This window comes from Uranotaenia lowii, chromosome 3 (genome assembly GCF_029784155.1).
Source record: "Uranotaenia lowii strain MFRU-FL chromosome 3, ASM2978415v1, whole genome shotgun sequence".
NCBI lineage: Eukaryota > Metazoa > Arthropoda > Insecta > Diptera > Culicidae > Uranotaenia > Uranotaenia lowii.
In genome coordinates this window covers 223,252,849-223,275,591 of record NC_073693.1, presented here as the reverse complement: position 1 = coordinate 223,275,591, position 22,743 = coordinate 223,252,849, and the positions used below count along the sequence as shown (strand labels likewise).

Sequence of the window (22,743 nt, the reverse complement as noted above, 5' to 3'; positions counted from 1 at the left end):
CGAAGTGAAGATTTAAGAATCGCTTCTACATAGTCAAAACTGATATATGGAAAATATTAATCTAGAAGATAAAAAAGTAAAAATAATGGAAAGAAGAATAGAAAATGAATGGTAAATAGAGAATAACAAAAAAAAAAACGGAAAAATGTTAAAAAGAAGTCATGAGAAATAAACAATATGCAACACTAAGTTTGTGAAAAAAGTAAGGGAAAATCAAATACGAATATGAAAAAAGCAAATAAAACGAGAGAAAAAGGTAAAGGAAATAAAAAGATACACTTAAAGCTACGAATAAGAAAAAAATGAAAAAAAAGAATAAAAAAGGCATGAAATTTACAAGCAGAAAGATGAAACACAAAACATAAATAAAAGAAAAGATGGAAAAATAGCTAAAACTGACATTAACAGACAATAAGATGAAAAAACTCCGATAAAGCAAAAAAAAAACAAAAAAAGAAAAAGAAGGACCGAAAATAGTAAAAAGCAAGAAAAATTGATGGAACAGAAAAGTTCAAAGGAAAAATAAAGAAATTTTCAAGAAATAAGAAAGAAAAAGGAATAAATAAAACAAAATCGAGAGGAAAAAAAAACACCAACCGTAGTCAAAAAAAATAAAAACATTAAATTCAAATTGAAAATTGTTTTGAAATTGATATCACAAATCGGATTTCTGGAAAGAGAATCAAAAAAGGAGAAACAAAAAATAAGTTAAGCAATGAGAAATGAGAAATGAGAAATGAGAAATGAGAAATGGGAAATGAGAAATGAGAAATGAGAAATGAGAAATGAGAAATGAGAAATGAGAAATGAGAAATGAGAAATGAGAAATGAGAAATGAGAAATGAGAAATGAGAAATGAGAAATGAGAAATGAGAAATGAGAAATGAGAAATGAGAAATGAGAAATGAGAAATGAGAAATGAGAAATGAGAAATGAGAAATGAGAAATGAGAAATGAGAAATGAGAAATTAGAAATGAGAAATGAGAAATGAGAAATGAGAAATCAGAAATGAGAAATGAGAAATCAGAAATGAGAAATGAGAAATCAGAAATAAGAAATAAGAAATGAGAAATGAGAAATGAGAAATGAGAAATGAGAAATGAGAAATGAGAAATGAGAAATGAGAAATGAGAAATGAGAAATGAGAAATGAGAAATGAGAAATGTGAAATGAGAAATGAGAAATGAGAAATGAGAAATGAGAAATGAGAAATGAGAAATGAGAAATGAGAAATGAGAAATGAGAAATGAGAAATGAGAAATGAGAAATGAGAAATGAGAAATGAGAAATGAGAAATGAGAAATGAGAAATGAGAAATGAGAAATGAGAAATGAGAAATGAGAAATGAGAAATGAGAAATGAGAAATGAGAAATGAGAAATGAGAAATGAGAAATGAGAAATGAGAAATGAGAAATGAGAAATGAGAAATGAGAAATTAGAAATTAGAAATTAGAAATTAGAAATTAGAAATGAGAAATGAGAAATGAGAAATGAGAAATGAGAAATGAGAAATGAGAAATGAGAAATGAGAAATGAGAAATGAGAAATGAGAAATGAGAAATGAGAAATGAGAAATGAGAAATGAGAAATAAGAAATGAGAAATGAGAAATGAGAAATGAGAAATGAGAAATGAGAAATAAGAAATAAGAAATGAGAAATGAGAAATGAGAAATGAGAAACGAGAAATGGGAAATGAGAAATGAGAAATGAGAAATGAGAAATGAGAAATGAGAAATGAGAAATGAGAAATGAGAAATGAGAAATGAGAAATGAGAAATGAAAAATGAGAAATGAGAAGTGAGAAATGAGAAATGAGAAATGAGAAATGAGAAATGAGAAATGAGAAATGAGAAATGCGAAATGTGAAATGAGAAATGAGAAATGAGAAATGAGAAATGAGAAATGAGGAATGAGAAATGAAAAATGAGAAATGAGAAATGAGAAATGAGAAATATGGAATGAGAAATGAGAAATAAGGAATAAGAAATTAGGAATGAGAAATAAGGATTGAGAAATGAGAAATGAATAATGAAAAATGAGGAATGAGAAATGATAAATCAGAAATGAGGAAGGAGAAATTAGAAATAAAAATCAAGAATATAAGTTTAAAATTCAATGAGGAGAATCTTGAAAACATTAGTGCGTTACTTAAAATGAGTGCTCTCAAATATTTTATCAATCCACTCGTTTTGCTGCTCAAATTTATTCCTCAGCTTCGTCTGCTGCAAACGCAATCAAGAAGCAATACACGCGGAAGCACCTTTTCATACAGCCATCATACATTTGAACAGATTAGATCGATGTGTAATTCCAACTGTATATATCTGAATAGAAAACTAGATATTAGAACGTGTTTTTTTCTTTTCTCTTTTTCTTTATTTCTATGTATTTTTGTAACATGCACGTGTACCCCACCAATCAAAAAATACCACTGCAATAAATCACCGTTGATTCGATCAATGTCGATATCCCTCTAAACCTGTATATATAAACTACCGAAACCACCGTTGCTGAACCACCTAAACAAAAACCTGTAAACGCTTCGAATAAACCATCAACTTAAATATGCAATCGTCACCAACAACTACTACAACAAAAAATATATACAAAAAAAAAACATTCTCCAGGATCGCGAAGAGCGAGCTGCGAAAGCCAACAACACCATCAGCCAAGTCACCAATAATAATAATAATGTTAATAATAGCAGTAACAATAATAATAATAATAGTTATACAAGTTCAACAACAACCACCGCACAAATAATCTCACCGCCGCATACTCACGTAACCTCTGCCATATCACCACAGGAATCGATACAGGAAGAACCGGAACCGGAAGTGATCGGGGCCGGTTTGCCGCTGATGCAGCGGCTCCGGATGCTCAAAGCGAAGGAAGAACGGGAAGCGAAGGAGGCCAGCTCGAAGGTAACGTATATGGGAAATGGGGCAAGCTTCCTCCTCAGGGCGCCTACTTAGTTAGCTAGAGGGTTCGTCTTATGGTGGGTCACCATATGGTCTCTTTTTCTGGTTTTCCGGGTTCTTTCTGTCGAAGTTAAAGAGCACCTCAATCGGCAGATCCAGGTTTGAAAAACAATATTTTAACCACACCTCTGTAAAGCATTAACCAATAGCACGACTCAATAGTTTCTCCAATAACGATACTATTCGACCTTCACAAGTCATTTGTAATAATCCAAACTTTAGATAACATGTGAAAGCTGTAAAAAATAGGAAACTTCGAGAAAATTTAGCATCAAGCAAATCTAGAAAATGGCAACCTCCGTTAGACGTGAATAGTTTTAATTATTTAGTATATGTTGTAAAAGAAGAAGTCATCCGAAGTATGATAACCGAAAGGTTTGATTAGGTTAACAGGTGCCGCAGCTCAAAACAAATTCCGCCAACTCCTCTACATTGTAGATTTTAAACATTTTTCGAACAAAAAACTAGATTTTTTTAGCACTCGACGTAATTACAGGGTCCGGCAATTGAAGTTCTACATTGAAATAAACAAAACAACAACTTTTTATTTCAAATTCATTCAATTTCTCTTGAAAACAAATTACTTTTTCACAATTCACTGGTAAAGTTCGACTTGTTCCCCCTTGAGTTTAACCACTCGCCGCAACGCATCGTATGAGGCCCGCAGGTGTTTTTGTGGTATTTTATCCCAGGCTGCCACGATATGTCGCTTCAGGACCTCCACACCTTTATGTTTCTTAGAGCAGACTTCGGCCTCCAACATACTCCAAACAGCGAAGTCCATAGGGTTCAGGTCTGGCGAACTCGCCGGCCACTCGGAGTTCGAAATGAACCCTGGAAAATGTTGCGCAATCCAAAGTTGGGTTTTCTTCGCTTTGTGAGCAGGCGCCGAGTCCTGTTGGAAAACTCAATCCCGAGAACCAAAATGTCGACGTGCCCACGATTCGACGACATTCTTTAGAACTAGTTCCCGATATGTATTTTGGTTGATCTTCACTCCCTCAGGGACAAAAACCAGCGGAGTCCGGCCATCACGGGTGTTTCCGGCCCGGTGCTGGTCACCGATGCTGGTCAGCGGTGTGTAAACTCGCTTCGGAAAGAATCATTCGGCTGATTTCTTCCGAGTTTAACTTGTTGTGTGCAGATTGATTTTATCTTCGTTCCAATCATTACGTGATTGCACACAAAACAAAGAAAACAGTTCTGCATTGATGTTTTCCATGCCTCGCAGGAATAAAATTACACTAACGAAACAACAGAACGAAGCTTACCGTACACGAATGCACACGAGCGATCGTTGCCCGACGGACCGAGTTAACATTCCTCACATCCTTCTCTCGCTCGTTTCCCGTTCCCTTGTATCTACCACTTTTAGCCACGCCCCCATGCGTTGTCCGATTGATGTGTTCGAATTTTGAACAGCGATGCCACATTTAAATCTGTATTTTCGAGGCAAAAAATCTTTTTTATCTGTATCAAATCTCGAAAATCTGTATTGAAATCTGTATCTGAAATATCGTTTCTGGATACTAATGCTGATACGACGACGTATGTATAACGCATAGTGCACTGAATTGGATTGCGCTTATGATTTTTGCGGACTATGGACTGTTAAATCATTTATAATTCTGTCATTTTGCTACACGAAAATTGCTTTTTGGTTTGACATTGTAAGGATAACTGCGAAATGTGTCCTTTGGTTTAACAATCAGTTGGGATTTCAAAATTATGTCAAAAGTCTCTGTAATACGCCAATTTTTTTACATAGTTATGTATATTTACAGTATACTGCTACAAAAATGTTCAGGGCCTCTCAATAACATTCAACATAGCATTGAAATTTAACAATTTTAGTAAATGATTCTCAAACATATGATTCAATCTGTTTTCAAACCCTAGTTTGTCGTTATCTACTCTGTATTTTTATAGTCCCGATCCCTGATCTGGAAGATTTTTCAAATTTGTGGCTGTGAGAAATTAAAATGTCTTCGATTTTCTCGAATTATAATCAAAAAAACGTTAAAAAACTTAATTTTCTGAAAATCTGTATAAAATCTGTATAATTTTCCAATTATCTGTAATCTGTATATACAGATTATTGAATTGAAAATTTCGAAAAAATCTGTATGATTACAGAAAAATCTGTATATGTGGTAACGCTGATTTTGAATTCGCAGAACTGTACGTTCGCTTCGCTGATGTTTCCCCCGATTGCAGTTTACTCCTGCCGAGTTTACCCGAAGTTTACTTCCTGATGCTTTCCGAGTTGAACTATAGATAGCATCATTGCAGTTTGAGTTTAACGAAATAAAATCGTTCTGTAAAGAAGGGCAAAGTGCGAGTATGTAGACTCGCGATTTTAACATCTCTGATGCTGGTTTCTGTCGCCAGGTGGCCGTCAGCAAGTCGGCATGGCTTCGTGATCTGTCTGGCAACCAAACTCTGTCGTTCTGCTTATTAACGAACTGCTGTACGGTGAAGAGTTTCTAGTCGGTAAACACGATATTCTTCAACCTTCCTTCCGCGGCCCTCTTCAGCAGCGCCTTCGCTCTTTTTACCCGTTCTTGTTTCTGCTTCATCGTAAGGTCTTGAAACTTGTGGATCTTGTAGGTTTAACTTTTAGGATCCGACGGAGACTTTGATCCGATATGTTGATATCCTCTGCCAATTTAGTGGCACTACGACGAGGATTTCTCTTAACGCGCTTCTTGACGAACTTCGCCATGGCAGGTGTCACCACAGTAGGTCGGTGTCTCCCACCATACCGTTTTTTGGCACTTCCGGTCTCCAGGTATCTTTAATCTGTACGGTATACAACCGTATAGACTTTGACTTAAAACTAAGGAAAAAAACTGCTTAACCCTAATTTAAATCTACGCTTACACATATCAAAATTAAAAACACTGGTACACTGAATTAAAAAGTTCACAACATTTATCGATGGGATGGTTTCGGCCATATGCAGTACGGTGGAAAGGTATCCAAAGGAATTGACGTTGTCGCAGTGTCCTGGAGGATATGCAAATGTTGACACGTTCTAGTATGTAAGGGGAGTCGATACGATTTGTAAAGACATAAAATATAAAAACTTGTTGTAGTTCAGTTTGACGTTTTTCTAGTGAAGCTATATTTATCAGGGCTCACCTTTGGTCGTATGCAAGGTTGCCGAAATAAATTCTGTGGTTTTGAGAAAAATAATTCTGACATTTTGTGATTTTTCCCAAAAATTCTATGATGGATTTCTGTGAAGCTATTTCCTTGAATTTCATAGAAAATTCATGATAAATTGGGTCTTTTACACATTTAAGTTAGGCAAAATCAATTACCATTACCAATCTCATCATTCTTTTCTTATTCAAAGTAAAAAATCTAAATTTGTTACTGTCCAATAAAAATTATAATTCCGGAGCAAATTTTCATCACAGAATCTGTGTCACAGAACACAGAATTTTGAAATATTCACAGATTTCTCAGAACTTTTTGAAATATTCAAAATCCAAAAATTCTGTGAAATCTGTGAAAATTTCAAAATTTTGTGTTCTGTGACACAGATTCTGTGATGAAAATTTGCTCAAAATTCTGTGAAATTACAGATTTTTCTGTGATTTCGGCAACCTTGGTCGTAAGGCGGAAGTCGAAGTAGTTCGTTCCAAGGAAGGCGCCGTAGAGCGTACCTTACGAAGCTTCGCTGGACACGTTCAAGGCGGTAGCATAGTGTGCTCTGTGAGGGAGCCCACACCTGGGCGGCGTATTCCATCATGCTACGAACAGAGGAGCAGTAAACTACTTTGAGCGCATAAACGTCGTCGAAGTCCTTGGTGTTACGACGCAAAAATCCCTGAGCAGCAATTTCCTTCGCGGACGTAAGCGCGATATGCTCAGCGAATGTTAATCTACTATCGATTTTCACACCAAGGTCGAGTATAGATTTCACATTCTCCAAAACTGATCCAGAGAGTTGATAGTCGAAATTCACAACGTTGCGTGCACGAGTAAAGTTGACTATCTTAAACTTTTTAACGTTTGCCGTCATTCCATTGAAGAGGCACCAGTTTTCTAATCGTCCGGTATCAGTTTGTAGCGTAAGACAGTCAACAGCACTGATAATTTTTCTGAACAGTTTCAGGTCGTCGGCATAGAGCAGTGTGTCGGACTGAAGCGGTTGACACAAGTCATTCACAAAAATTACGAACAGAAGAGGTCCAAGATGACTTCCTTGCGGAAGACCAGATAGCGTTGCGAATGTTCTTGATCGAGCGTGTTTAATTTTTGTGAAAGCGTGACGATGAGTGAGGTATGATGCGATCCATTCGAGGGACCAAGCTGGGGAACCTAGTCGATCCATCTTTGCAATGAGAATTCTGTGCGGGACACGGTCGAAAGCTTTCGCAAAGTCGATATAGATTGAATCCACTTGGCATCCTTTCTCTAAGCTATTACTAAGGAAACAGTCGACCGTTTCTTCGCGAATCCATGTCGGGATTCCGAGATTAACGGTTTTACAGCAGCATACAATCGTTCGTGCATCAGGACTTCAAAGATTTTTCAAGATTGGGTTTAAAATTGAGATGGGGCGATAATTTTCTACACAGTGAGAATTACCCGATTCATGTATCGGAGTTATGCCAGCAATTTTCCAAGCACTAGGAATAGTTCTTTCAGCTAGAGAGCGGTTTAGGATGCAACAAATCGAGGCAGCTAAAGATGCAGCGCAATGTTTTAAAATCACGGGAGGTATGCTATCAGGACCAGAACATTTCGTTGCGTCTACTGTTGACAACTTCTCATACACATCTTGTTCACAGAAGCGTGGAATGGGCAAGTTTATATCATGAGAATCCAACGTTGCGAGGTAGTTTCTATCAGTGCCAATACTCACCGAACAGTAGACGCTGTGGAAAAAGTCAGCAAACATGTTTGCTGATTCAGTCAGGTTAGATGCAGTGACACCGTTAAAACTCACATCGACCGGAATAGTGGCGTTACGATTCCTGTTGTTGAAATGTGTCCAAAACGATGACGGATCATACTGTCATAATGGCATACTGTCGGTGGAGCAGGTCATTTAAATCTTTCAAATCGCGTTCCAGGAGCCGCAACCAACAGGGCAACCACAGCGCTACGTTTCTGTTCGAGATCCATTTTTCCGGATAACACCTGATTACAAAAGTAACACTTTCATCCAATGATAGCTAAGACTTAAGGTAAACAAACCGACGAGGGGTCGTTCAATACTGTTTTGTGTGCAACAAAATAATTACTGTTGAAGTAATGTAGCAGTTCAATTGCCGGACCCATGATACATTGTCCATTGTTGAAGAAAAATTAATGAACATTTGAAAACGGTCCTTAGCCAGCTGTTCGGCGAATCTTCCGTTTTATGTCAGAATAGGTACGGCCGTACAACGCGGCCTTCATGTCAACTTAGCGATCTCTTGATTCTACCAATCAATGGGTTGCAGTTCTTGGCCCTCCAATTATTTTTGTACATCAATGAGCTCAAAGCTCCGAAAAACTCTTCGATTGGGCGACACTGAGCCAGATTTGTCGGGTTGTGGTTCTTGGGTACAAATGAGATCGAATGGTATTCAGGAAGAATTGTGTTTTTTTTTTTTTTGGCGTAATGCGATGACGCTTTATCCCGCCAAAACACGTATTGTCTATCTGCATGATGTTTGTGTAGAAACGGCATCAAAATTTTCTTCAAAAAATTATTCTGGTACGCATTTTGATTGATAGCCAAACCAGACTGCTTGAACCATGGCTTGGAAATACCTTTCATGGAAACGGCGATGTACAGCATCACTTTCCAAACTTGTGTTTGAATTGTATTTAATGTTCGGAGATATAGTAGAACTAACCTTGGAATAGTATCGATCGATTCCGGGGATGTGCGTCTTCGAATGAGGGAAGTAACTTTGGTCGTCCAAAACAAGACATGTTACGGAATACTTTTTTAACATCCAGTGACATTGGAATTGAAGAGTCAAAATCTGATTCTCAGTGTATTCTGCAGGCTCTTGTCCTCTTTCAGTACTTAATTCCAACTTTTTTTAATGTCTTGTCAATGTACTGGTGTGAATAAATAAACTTTTCAGCGGCATCCCGTTGGCTCAGTGAATCCTTGTTGTTGAAGGCATGAGAAAAAGAACGAAGTCCTTTTGCGACCATAATTTTCGCTGGTCTGCCATTACCTTACTTGCCAGTAGTTGTTGGGGATTTTAAGATATGGTAAACAGTCGAAGCCGCCACATTTTCACTTTTAAAATGTTGTAGTGTATACCTTTTGCGCGATTTTTGTGCAGTTCGTAGCACTCTACAACGCGCTCGCAAAACGCTTTTTGTTTCAACGGGAATTTGAGCAAAACTGGCAAACATAAACAAAACGAAAAATACTGGCGTAAAGAGGATAAGCAAAGCTAACACATCCACACTCTCATTTTTCTCTGAGCTCGTTTATGTTTGAGTATTGGGGTCTCGAAAAAATTCCAAAATTTTAGTTGCCTCCCTTTATAAAGTGATGGTTCCATATATTTTTATAAAAAGATGAAATAGTTATATATGAGAAACAAATTGTCGAATTGACAACGTCTTTAATTAAAACAAAGTTACAACCAAGGATGGAAAAATTCGTTCACCAGTATGAACGCTAATGATTCTCAATCACCGCTCCGTTCACGATGATAGCATCGGCGATGCGAGCGTTAACAGACGACCGCTGATTGGTCGGATTGGCAATCTGAATGAATGAACTTTTAAATACGTTCGGGTGAACGAACCGATGGCCGAAACGTTCGCCGCAGTTAACTGGATCGTTTTTTTATTTTCACCACGACGTTCGTTGGGTGAATTGATTCGCAAATGATTGTTGAAACACAATCGCCAAACGATTGCACGATTGCATTCGCGAATGTTTCTGTAACCGGTAAAGGATTGCACCATCAGGTGCTTGTTTTTCGGCTAATTTTGTGCGTGTTTTAGCCCCCGCGCTCGCTGACGGTTTGTTTTCTCATGATTTTATAATTTATGTTCAAATAAGAACATTCAGCACTTTTGCACATTGCGTAGATAACTAAACTGACAAAGGGGGGTTTGAAAATGTCCACTCTTGTTTACGAAGCCTAGGGATTTAGCTTTTGGCTTCTGGGCCATTTTTTTAACCAAAATTGCCAAATAATCATTTAATTATGTTGAGCTTGCAAGAATACAGAAAACAAAATTATTACTTTTATATGCGTCACATAAAAGTTATAAAATACCACACGTAAATATTGTAAGCCGACATAGCACTCAAATATCTGCCTACATCTGGGCGATTAAGTGCTTGCCTACTTGAAGGCGTTTTGTTTTGTTCGAATTGGTTTTCGGAAGGAAATAAAAAATTGTGAAGTATTGGCTCGAAATTTTATAAATTTTTATTGTTAATTGAAATAACTATAAAAATGCTAAGCCTAATACGTGCGTATGTTTCGCGTTCGTATCCCATTGGGACATAAAAGCGAATTCCGCACCGGAAAATCAGCAGCTAAGACGACGTTTATTCGACTGAAACAATATCGACGGCTTTGATCGACACCAGGCCGACGTCCTTGCCTCCTATTTTCAAACCCCCCATTGTAAATTAGTTTTCTACGCAATGTGCACACTTCTACTAATTATATGTTAAAGGTTCCTATTCGAACATAAATTAAAATAACATCATGAGAAAATAAACCATCAGCGAGCGCGGGGGCTAAAACACGCACAAAATTAGCCGAAAAACATGCATCTGATGGCGCAATCCTTTACCGGTTACGGAAACATTCGCGAATGCAATCTTACAATCGTTTGGCGATTGTGTTTCGACAATAATTTGCGAACGTCGTGGTGAAAATAAAAACGATCCAATTGAACGCGGCGAATGTTTCGGGCTTCGTTTCGTTCACCCGAACTTATTTAAAGTTCATTCATTCGGGATTGCAATCGTTGGTGTTCATTGTGGTGTGTTAACTTTTTCCTTTCCCGATTGCTTCGATTGGCAGTTAGAATTGAATGAGTTCACCACGGATTGCAGATTGAATGTACTTCGATCCGATTTTTTCCATGCTTGGTTACAACATGTGGAATTTTTCAGCACGAATCATAAATGTACCCAACGAGGCTAGCCAAGTAGGACAATAACCACGAGTGCTGAAACAATTAAGTTTTGCTAGTGGCATAATTGTGCATCAAGATGCATACACAATTTTTTGCCAATTAAAAAAAATTCTCAAAAAGACATATTTCATTGTCCAGAAGCGCAACTTGACAAAAAATTGCATATAAAGACCCCGTTCGTTTTTGGCAACATACTAAAAAAACTTTTTTTTGTTACTTTTTTTTCAATTTAATCAAAATGAAAGTAAAACATAATATTAACATGATTTTTTTAATTTGGCCTAACTATATTGAAACTAATATAATTGAGTCAAATTAAAAAGCTTATGCTTATATTATGTTTTACATTTATTTATTTTTGATACAGTTAAAATAAAAAAGTAACAAATAAAATCCATTTAATTTTGGCAACGTAAAATTTTCGGGTTTGTTGCCTAAAACGAACGGGGTCTGTATTGAAGACCTTGCCAAAGAGCAAATATTTCTAATCCGTAATCTATAAAGTATAACTTTCATCATTTCTTACCCAGCAAACAATTTTGTATATATATTTCTCAACAACTTGGTTATACGTTTCATACACATTATAGAATGATCGTATGAAACTCGAAAAAATAGCATTTACCTACCAAAGTGGAGGAAATATACATACATATTTTCAAACTCTGGCTAAAGCAAGAAGAATATACGAATTGGACGATATTCGACACTTTATTCATACATACTGAAAGAATGCAAGAGAGCACAAGTTTTTTCTCTCAACGCATGCGAACCGTTGCCAGCGACAATATTTGCTGCTTCTGTCATTGGACAATTCTTGGAAACCGATTTATTTGTAAACCGTTTTTGAACCGAACCAATTTTTATCGATGTAAACCATTTAATCCGACTTCGTCTAGCGATTGTTCTGACCTTTTACTTGCATTAAAGCATGGATCACGCAAAATCTGGACGCATTAAAAAGGGTCTATCTCGGTAATCAAAATGTAGGGTTTTTATTGCACTTCAAAGGAAAAATAAGAAAAAAATTATTTCGGTGTTGTTTTGATGAAATTTCGAGCTTTTCGTCTAGAACCACTCATCATAGTTTGGACACCCTATTCACTGCCCTCAGCGGCCATTTTGTTCCACAATCTCTTCATCTCTGTTGCATCCCGGGTCGTCCTACTATTTTTCTTCATCTTCTGCTTGACAATTGACCAAAATTTTTCGATAGGGCGGAATTGAGGGCAGTCCCAGACAACCAGAAGTCGTATATTATTTTACAGATTATATCGTATGAATGTTATTTGAACTCACTTTCGTATATCTGCACCTACAATGTGCGGCCCATGCGTATCCTTTATCGTATTTAAATGCATTGCATGTTTTTATTACGACAATTCGTATACATGCACCTATAATATGCGTCCCATGCATATTCTTTATCGTATTTCAATACATTGCATGATTTTATTACGACAAAACAATCCGAATCCAGAATATGTATGCTAATGTACCTATATGGCCTCCAAAATGATACGTTTATACTGGTTTTGCTGCATTATATACGATATGTTTACACGTATATTTACACGTATATTTGTGTTGCAAATTTGATATACCCACCAAATGGTTGTCTGGGGTGGGGTGGGCTGATGTTCTTTTCGACAAAATCCACACGTTGGCTCAATACCACTGTAGTATGTACCTCTTTGCTGTAGTGGCAGCATGCCAAATCTGGCGAAAACTTTACTGGTCTTTTGTGAGATCTAATATACGAAAAAAAACGTTTTTAAGGCACTCCTTCTTGTACATTTCGGAGTCCATGGACTTGCTTTACACAAAAACCGGGGTTTTTAGTCCGCAGCTGCAAATACCTTGCCAGATCAAACACTTTTTTCCCAACTTATCGGCAAAAAAGAATTTGAACTTGGCGGGGACATCACCCCGACCAGTGGCTTTGTAAAATTTTTGTCAGGAAGCCGCCCAAAATCAGATTTCACGATTTTTGAACCAGACCACGTCGGGTTCTTGAGGTGGGTGTCCGAAATTTATTTTCGCCTCGTGGCTTCCATTACGTGTAACTATATTGGAACAAAACGAATCGTTATGAAATTTTTAACACTGACATTTCCGAACAAAGAACTGTCCAAACATTTCAGATCCGACATCTAGGAGCGCTATGGTATAATAAACAGTGCGTCCAGATTTTGGATGATCCACGGTTTAGTTGGAATTACGATTCACAGTAACGTTTTAAATTATTTGAATTATCATTTATAATGCGATTTTATGTTTGCTGGGTATTCGAATCTTCAAGTCATGAATATGACTATCCAATCGACGTGGAAGCAGCTGCAGGAGCAGCTGTGGCTAAATTTTCAAGGAATTGTATATGCAACTCGTTGCAAAATTCGATTTTTTAGCACTCGACGTCATTATTCAACTCGGCAAGCCTCGTTGGATAAATTTAAGACTCATGCTGAAACAATCCCCTTTTTGCAACTTGATGCGTTAATCACTATTTCCGTTCAAGATATAATTTAATTTTTTTTTCTGGTTTTGTCAAGAACAAATGCTTTTTCATACCAAATATCATGAATTTAAAAACCATCACTTTGATTAAAAATGGTTTGCTACGAAAAATTTGAAGGAAAAATGGCCTTTTTCACTAAAATTTCTAGCGCAAACTGGAGCTAAAATTTAGTCGAAGTTCATGAAAATTAATGAGCCCAGTAGTGATGAGTGAAAACCGTAATCCATTTAAAAATATTTTGCAGCTTCCCCCAATTTCACCATGACGTCGTCGTCTACGGGTCAAGCGTCTCAATATCTGTCAAAAGCATCCACTTGAAAGCGCGCCCGACTGTCTAGCACATTTCAGCTCAAGTTCGAATCCACTTTCGCTAAACACACATGTTTATAAAGTAAACACATTAACGACACCGTTTAATGAAAATAATGTGATTCCTATTATATTGCCGGTGTGTGGTAACGTGTACAAGTCGATCCATTCGCCGCCGTAATCATTCAATCGGAATTGCTCTATCACTGTGTGCGGTACCTAAATCAATTACGATTCAATGGAAACCTCGTCTCGTGCTTTTCTCCGGTTCCTTTTCCGAAGGAAAGCGCAACACCCAAATTGCCATTAATCTTCCCACGCCTGTAGGGCGAGAATGTTGCGAAGCTTTTCGATCGACATCATTTGCATTCTACATAGGCAACTTTCCGCGGTCTGTCTCTTTTTCTCAGTGTCTGTCTTCGTCTACCAGCTGGAAAACTGTTTTGCAATGAAGAACTCTGAGCTCTCAATGGCACTACTGCAACAATGAGCTAATGGATATAACTCAATCTTGGCACTGAACCGGGCGGGTTTGGATTTCACAAGATGAGACGAAGTGCGCATCACAACTTTCTTTCAACTAGCTACATAGAGCTGCATATTCCAGCTGTCAAGTGCATGCCGTCAGGGTGCTCGCTGCAATGTGTATACTGTTTTAGCTTCCACCCGTTTTCCACTACTCTCAAGCATCTCTAGTCTTGCCAAATACACGACCTTGCTCGGTAGTCCCCAACTGGTCTAGGATGTTATATAAATGTGAATGGAATCCTACCAGTATACTTATACTCACTGACCCAGAGCTGCACCAATAACAGAATGAATGAGCCACAATGACAATTCTATCAAAGAGACTTTTCCGGAATTGCTAATGAACCATAAAATTAACGTTGCCCCATTTGTCTTTCTTTTGTTTCTTTTGTGTCCTTGCAGCTCCAAGTGTCAGCGAACCAACAAACATCCAGTTCGCCCTCGCTGATTCAAAGCATGAGCCCGACATCGCCTACGCCTATTAGAGGGCCACCGAGTCCCATTTTGAACACTTCCGGGGCGGCTGGACATCACCATCCGCCCAAAACGTCGATGCGGGTTTCCTTCAAGGATCGCATCAAAAGCATGCAGCGGCAGGAGTCCAAGATGGAGAGCCAGGCTGCGTCGATTCCTGAAGGGACGGATATGAATCAGCATCTGCTAACCACCAGTCATACGAAAGTAATTAAAGTGTCGGCAGCGCAAACCCTCAAGGAAAAAATTCGCTCCTTTGGTCATCTCCAGAGGCACGACGATCATTTGAAACCGTGGTCCAAGCTGAAATTAGCCACAGTAGTTAGCGTAGGTGGAAGTTATACTAGTTTAAATAATAGTTTGAACGAAGAATCGCCGGTCCTGGAGCCGGCCAAGAAGGGAACTCGCCTAAAGTCCTCGATACCCGCAGACCTTAACCTTAGCTGTATGGCTTCAACGACGCCCCCTCCAATTGCTTCCGCTCCTCCAACCACGATCTCCAGCAGGTCTGTGTTCCAACCACCGAGCAGAGTGTTCAGCAGTATTGCATTCAGCGAAAAAACTTGTGTGAGTGACAGCGAAGTTGCTAGCAAGAGAATAGCTCCTCCGAATGCGCGCGTCCGAATGAAACCAAAACCGATCAAGATAGTTACCGAGCCTAAGGACTACAAAAGCTACGTGTCCGTAGATGATCTTTCGCCTGAATATAGCGGCCTTCCATTTGTAAAGCGCCTCAAAATTTTGAACGAACGCCAAAAGTTGGCTGAACTCGAATCGGTGCTGCAAACCCGTAGCCTTAGTTTAGATTGTACAGATTCCAACAGTAGTGCCGGGTATGATCCCATCGACCAATTGTCCCGCAGCAAGAGTGAAGGCTCCGGCATTGGATCCCGCTCCAAGAGCATCTCTCCCGTCGGCCAGTATCAGCGCTCCGAAATTGGATCAACACCACTCAGTCCCGAGTCGAACGAAACGCCCGAAAGGCGACAGCTGAAGAGCATTCTCAAGAAACTCTCCGAAGACAAACTTGCCCTCGATCAGCGACACCACTTCCAAAACCGGGATCTCAAAAAGTTGATGCGGGCCCAAACGATCGAAGGGTACGTTGCTAGACGCAGCAAACTTTCCAAGAGCGTAACCTTCAATAGAAACACACTCTCTAGTCCCCCCAACAGTGCTAATCTATGTGAGTCTATTGAAGATCGCACTCTTTTTCCCCTTCTTAGCGCACAAATTAAAGCCCATCAAACAACCAACTCCACGAGCGACGAATGCTCCGTAACAACCGTGGCGGAAGCCCTTCCTTTCACCCCAGCAATCCCGGAACAGCTTCCGCTTGCGGCACCCATTCCACCGGCCACTGTCTGTGTGGCGACCGAAGAGAGCCATCAGGCTCTGATCATCAGCAACACCGGTTATCTGGACCCGGATGATCCCAGATTTCACACCAACGGTAACCGGCAGTTGCTACTGGATGATCCCACCTCGAAGGGACCACTCTCAGCGTACGTGCCGCAGCGGAAGCTCATCAAAGGTAGGTGCCCTCCGAAGGGAGCAAAAACGGTTTCGCGGACCGGAATCCACCAATCGCTTCAACATGCTTCAAACTCCATAAACCATGGCCTTATCACACTCGGACGCTCACCGCTCATTTATTGCTTTTTCTTATTGGGAGAGAAACATTCTTTTTTCGTTGTTCAAAGTTCAACCTGATAATTTCATCCTCACTCAAAAGTGAACGTAGGCGTTTTCGTTGCGTTTCTGTTTTATGCAAAACTGTAGGGCTTCTTAAAAAAAATTAGGCTTAATTATTCGGAAGGAAATATAGCTGCTTTGTTCTTCTTATATAGTTGCGCTCTAACTCAAAATTTTCAATTAAAACTTCTTTAACATGTTACTTTTAGATTTCATTATTGCTTATATTGCTTAGCTGCAATTCTATATTTCGTTTAGAATCAACACTTTTATCGCAACTTTTGCTTTAAGACTAAATTTCATTTTTATTTTGAATTGTATCAACGGGTTCACAACTGTGTTTATGCATAGTACTAATAGTAAGAATAATGAACACTTACTGCAAATGATCAACTAAAGGTTATCTGTTCGAAATATCGCCGTCGGGTGTAACATTTTCTTTGACAGTCTGCTATTGCTAAGGGACCTGCAAGAAGAACTGTCTAATAGAATTTATCAATAATGAGGTCGAAGCACATTTCAAACTCAAAGCAAATATATCAGTCGATTATGGGCTTCATTACTTGTCAACATATTGTGTTTTTCCGTCTGCGGAAATTTTCAAATTTTCAGATGTTTGAGTTTGCTTGAATGTTTGGTTGTGCAAGTGATGATAATATAGCTATTAGAATAGTTTTTTGATGAATTCCAATGTTATTTCACACTACGATCTCATCTTTTATTTTTCCCTATTGATTGTCCAGTACACTTAGTCAATTTGGGGTCATTTTTTAATTTCTCAAACCCTGCGTTCTAAAAAGCTTCATATTGGTCAAAACTCATCCTCGAATTTTTGCAACATTTTTAAGTAACCGTTACATGAGAAAATTTTCAACTTTCGATTTGGGTTAAATTTCACGTCCATCGACCTTTTTACATCTATTTGAAATCAAATCTTTATGTTTCTGTCACCTGAAAATAATCAAATTTTCAAAGTGCAAAAATTTAAGAGACACATAAGGATCAGGGCAGGACTAGAATCCGCCATTTCCGAGCGTACTTGTCGTACTCCATCGGTCGACTGCTGGACCTTCCATCGATACACTGGATTGGTTCACGATAGTGTAATTCCCTTTTGTGGTGACAGTTCGCAGTTCCTGTTTACATCATTTTACGAATGAGAAATGCGGCGAAGTTTTTCTTGTAAGGAGTGTATCGAAAATACACATTTTTTTCAGTGTTTTGATTTTATTGATGATTCAAACAAAAAAAAAAACATTTTGGAAGTGTTTTAAAATACTTGTTTTTACAGTTTATAAGAGCAAGTTCACTGGTGTTGGGTAAAAGTGGTAGAAATTCTGACATTTTGAAAATTTTACCATGCAAAAATGTTTTCAAGATCTTGGGGCGTTGTATTTTTTTACAACACTGTTTCTATTTCAGCCGTATGTGATAGAAATATTGCTATTTTTGCATCACAGCATGCGAAAATACAACACGTGTTGTAAAAAAAAACTAGAAAGCTACAGATCTTGAAAATGTTTTTGCATGGCAAAATTATCAAAATGTGCCGTAAGTGTCAAAATTTCTACCACTTTTTCCCAATACCAGTGAACTTGCTCTAAAGAAATACAAGTAAAAAAGCAATCATTGATAATATTCTCGGACTTTCGACTTGACGCGTTTCATTAGGTTTTGAACAGCTGATTGATCACACTTCTTGGCCGCAGCATTCCAATTTTTCTTGAAAACCGCCATGGTCCTGTTGGCCTTACCATCTTTCTTGAAAATTCTCCTGACGATAGCCCAATATCGTTCTATTGGGCGAAGCTGGGGGCAGTTTGGTGGGTTAATATCTTCCTCAACGAAATCTACATCGTTATCCTCAAACCATCTAAGAGTGGATTTAGCGTAGTGGGCTGACGCCAAATCCGGCCAGAACAATGGTGGTGTCGTATGTTTCTTATATAGTGGCGGCAACCTTTTCTGCAAACACTCCTTTTGATAGATGTTGGCATTTATTGTTCCTTTTGTAAAGAAACTCGCAGACTTCAATTCGCAGGAGCAGATTGTCTGCCCTTTCTGGCCTAATTTTTCCACCTCAATCGACTTCTCGTGGTCACTCACATCCTCCCCAATAGCTGCAGTGTAGAATTGTGGTCCCGGAAGAGTACTGGAATCCTCTTTTTCATAAGTTTCATCGTTCATGAGAATGCACGCATCTGGTTTCTGCAATATCCGATGATACAGCTTCCGGGCTGTGGTTTTGGCTCATAATTTTTTATCAGCCGTTTGTTTGGACACTTTCTGCTTCTTGTATGTCTTCAGGTTGCTTCAATCAATGTCCCAGCTTTTTTCGCCAGATCCCGTATGGACATTGATCGATTCCGGTTGATGAGGTTGATTACCTTACGGTCCAGATTTGGGTCAGATGGTCCTGGTTTTCTGCCTCTTCCTGGCAAATCATCGAACGTATAGTGTTCCCCGAACTTGTGGACAGGCTTCCGAAAAGTACAGCTTTGCTATGACAGCTTTTTTCTTGCCAAACAAACTGTCTCGGTTTTCCTTACCACTCGGTTCGCTGCTGTACCGTTGGTAACGAATCGTAATGCTTCGGCTACATCGCACACGTGCGAGAACCCAGGCTGTATCTGCCCAAGCAACCAAAAGTCTTGTTAAAGAGGTCGAACACAGCTTAATCAGCATAATAAATGTGCTGAAGTTCCTTTTATTCAGCCCAAAATTTAAGTTCTTATTTTTTTTTTTAACTAAGGCTTTATTGCATTACAGAAAGAAAAGAAAAGAAACCTTAATGAATTTTCATTCCTCTAAAAGGTTTCGATTATAGTTACTATAGGAGTAATTTCAGTTTTACATGGCTAACATAACTTACATTAACCGCTCTAAATTGTTTTTGAAATCTTGTTTCAAGCGAGTTTTAAATAAAGTTAAACTTTCGATGTTTCGTATTTCTCGACTGAGGCGATTATACATTGTTGGACCTGTCGTGGTAAACATTCTTTCTCCGATTCTTGTTGTTGCATTTTCTATCAGTAATCTGTCTACATATCGAGTATTGTGGTTATGTTTTACATGTTCGATATTGAAGTTGTGGTGGATATCTTTGTTTCTTATTATTCTATGCATTATCACTAATGTTTTTAGATCTCGCAGGCAGTTTATCGGTAATATGTTATGATTTGGCATTTTGTACAGTTCTAGGCTAGGGTATAAAAAAGGTAGCTTATAAATTGCTTTAATGCATCGGTTTTGCTGGACTTTTAATGTTGACAGGTTGGACATGTTCGTATGTCCCCAGGCACTGATGGCGTAAGTGTATCGACTGTGTACAAAACTGTAATAAAGCTTTTGCAGAACATGTTTAGGCATAAAATGTGAAAACTTACGGATAATCCCACAGATGGGAGCACATTTTTTTATAAGATTCTGTATATGTGGCTTCCAGGATAAACGATTATCTAGATAAACACCTAAGTATTTGAAGCTAGAAACTTCTTCTATAACAATATTTTTGTGAACCAGAGGTGAGTGTGGCGGTAATCTAGTTTTAATTCCTCGGAAAATGATTAGTTTCGTTTTGGCTGCGTTCAATGTGAGCAGATTGTTTTGAAGATATTTATCCACCAACCAGCCCATGTGGTGCTGCCGGTTTCTCGGCATCTACCTTTATTCCTCCCATCATCTCCCTCAATTGATCTTACTTAACACGTTCGTCGCCACGGCACCCATATTCGGGTGACGGGTGTATTTCCTGGGGGGCCCGTCACATCAAAAAGCAGGTGACGCTCTCTTACTCAAGTTAGCCGCTCAGTTTAGCCACACGTTGCTAATATGGGAACTCTCCCTCTTTTCTTTCTCGCTCCTAGAATTTCTTTGGGCCTGGCTAGGGAAACTACCAAAATGAGCGTGGCGACGAACGTGTTAATTGCTTTTTTTTAACTTTGTTCGATACATGCCAGCACGCACGCCAGTTCTGCTACACAATTATTTGATTCGCTTACTCAAGCAATCAAACAAACTAATGGAAAAAATTAGTCCTGGTACCAGATTTGAACCCGATCCTCCGAGATGATAGCCAAACATGCTGCCACGACGCCACGCCTAGATGTTGCCTTGCCGGCAGCTGAAATTCGAAGTGGTTATAAGCTTCCTAGAATACCCGCATGGGCAGCCAGCGGCCAGCAGCAAAGACGCATGTTGATTATTACTAAGAAACATTACGAAACGGCGTATAAATCAATCATCCGTTAAAATAATTTCGGTTTAAAAAAAAAAGAATTCCATGTTTATAACTGTTAAGCATAAAATTATACAAATTCTTGAGTTTATCTTGATATTTAATTAATGAATCGCTTCAATTGATTTTCAATGTGTGATAAATTCGTGGTAAGTAAATACAGTTTGACGAAATTTTATAAAGTCAAAATATTTACTCTTTCAAAAACAGTCATTTGTGAGTTAGCTTTTAGTTGTTCTGAGTTGAAGTTTCAATATAAATTATACATTTCAACAATTTCAAAGCTCCAAAAAATGATTTATTTTTTATATGCCCTTTTGTGATGTTCGTTCACATTTCATATTCATGAAATGGCGGACATGTCTCAAAAAAGGCTCTTTGAGGAACTTTTTGGAACTTCGAGTCCATAGAAGGCTATTTGAGACCCAATTTGTAACTTTTATTCTGAATGATGCGAAAAAGGCTACAGACCCCTTTCGTTTTTGGCAACATTCGATTTTGGCAACATTCGATTTTGGCAACATCCGATTTTGGCACATGTGCCAAAATCGAACGGTTTTTAGAAACAACATTACCTTTCGGTTTTTGTTATAACAGGACAAATTTAATTTAGACAAACACCATTAATACATTTTTATGTTCTGAAATGGTGATAAAATGCAACAATAAAAACAAAAAAAATTTAAAAATTTTATAAAGCACTCAAAAATGACAAAAAGATGAAAAATTCAAAAAGTTAAAAAACAAATTCAAACAAAAGAATGAAAATGACAAAAAACAACTAAAAAATGATAAAGAATGACAAAAACAGCAAATATGACAAATGAAAACAAACATTTTAAACAAAACAAGAAAAGTGCAAAATGCATCAAAAACATGATGAAAAAAAATAAAAAATTACTGCAAATGGTCGGAAATTGACTAAAAATAACGTTTTTGATAATAATAATAGTTATTTTGCAAAAATAACTGAAAAAAAAGTTGAGAAAAAAAACCGTTCGATTTTGGCAACATTCGATTTTGGCAACACAAAATGTACGGGCGTGTTGCCAAAATCGAACGGGGTCTTTATTTGAGGAACTTCTTGGAACTTGAAGTTTACAGAAGGATATTTGAAGAACTTCTTGGAACTTGAAGTTCACAGAAGGCTGTTTGAGGCCTAATTTGTAACTTTTATACTGTGTGGATGCGATTGACATGTCACATAAAACGCTTTTTGAGGAACTTCTTGGAACTTGAAGTTTACAGAAGGCTATTTGAGGAACTTCTTGGAACTTGAAGTTCACAGAAGGCTATTTGAGACCTAATTTGTAACTTTTATACTGTGTGGGTGCAATTTACATGTCTCAAAAAAGGTTATTTGAGGAACTTCTTGGAACTTCAAGTCCATAGAAAGCTATTCAAGGAACCTTTTGTAACTTTCATGCTCACATTCGAGAAAATTCGGTGCCAATTCCCTTTGGAACCTTTGTTCAGCGAAATTCGAACTTTGGAGGCACGAGTTTAAGTAGATATGAGACTTTTGGTTGCTTGGGTGAACAATCAGCTCAGCTTTAAGCTGTAGCGAACCCAACCGACAGTTTGGTTTTTATCCCGTCATGCCTCCAGTTTCGAAAATAATTTCATCCTAACTGTGGGCTGCAGGGCGTGACAGTTTGGGCAGGACTGTCACGGGTGACTGTCGTGCCCATACCGTACCCATGCCTGATCGTATGCGCTGCTGCTCGGTTTCGAATAGATCGAACAAGCCATCTATTCGCTCCGAGCAGCAGCATACGATCGGCGCGTAACGCGATATGTGGTGCCGGTGTAGTTTAGGCGAAAAGGGGTGGGGAGGGGAGGGTGATTGGGATGATCACCAC

The 22,743-nt window shown here is 38.4% G+C and overlaps 1 protein-coding gene across 1 annotated transcript in view; it reads left to right on the top strand.

The window, feature by feature from the left end:
- The window catches only part of LOC129753545 (uncharacterized), a 58,140-nt gene that overhangs the window by 10,546 nt on the left and 24,851 nt on the right, over positions 1 to 22,743 (top strand). Inside the window, exons 5-7 of the mRNA XM_055749375.1 lie at positions 2,631 to 2,927; positions 14,878 to 16,049; positions 16,176 to 16,483. Of these exons, the coding sequence (XP_055605350.1) occupies positions 2,631 to 2,927; positions 14,878 to 16,049; positions 16,176 to 16,483 (1,777 nt within the window). The remainder of the gene's footprint in view (positions 1 to 2,630; positions 2,928 to 14,877; positions 16,050 to 16,175; positions 16,484 to 22,743) is intronic.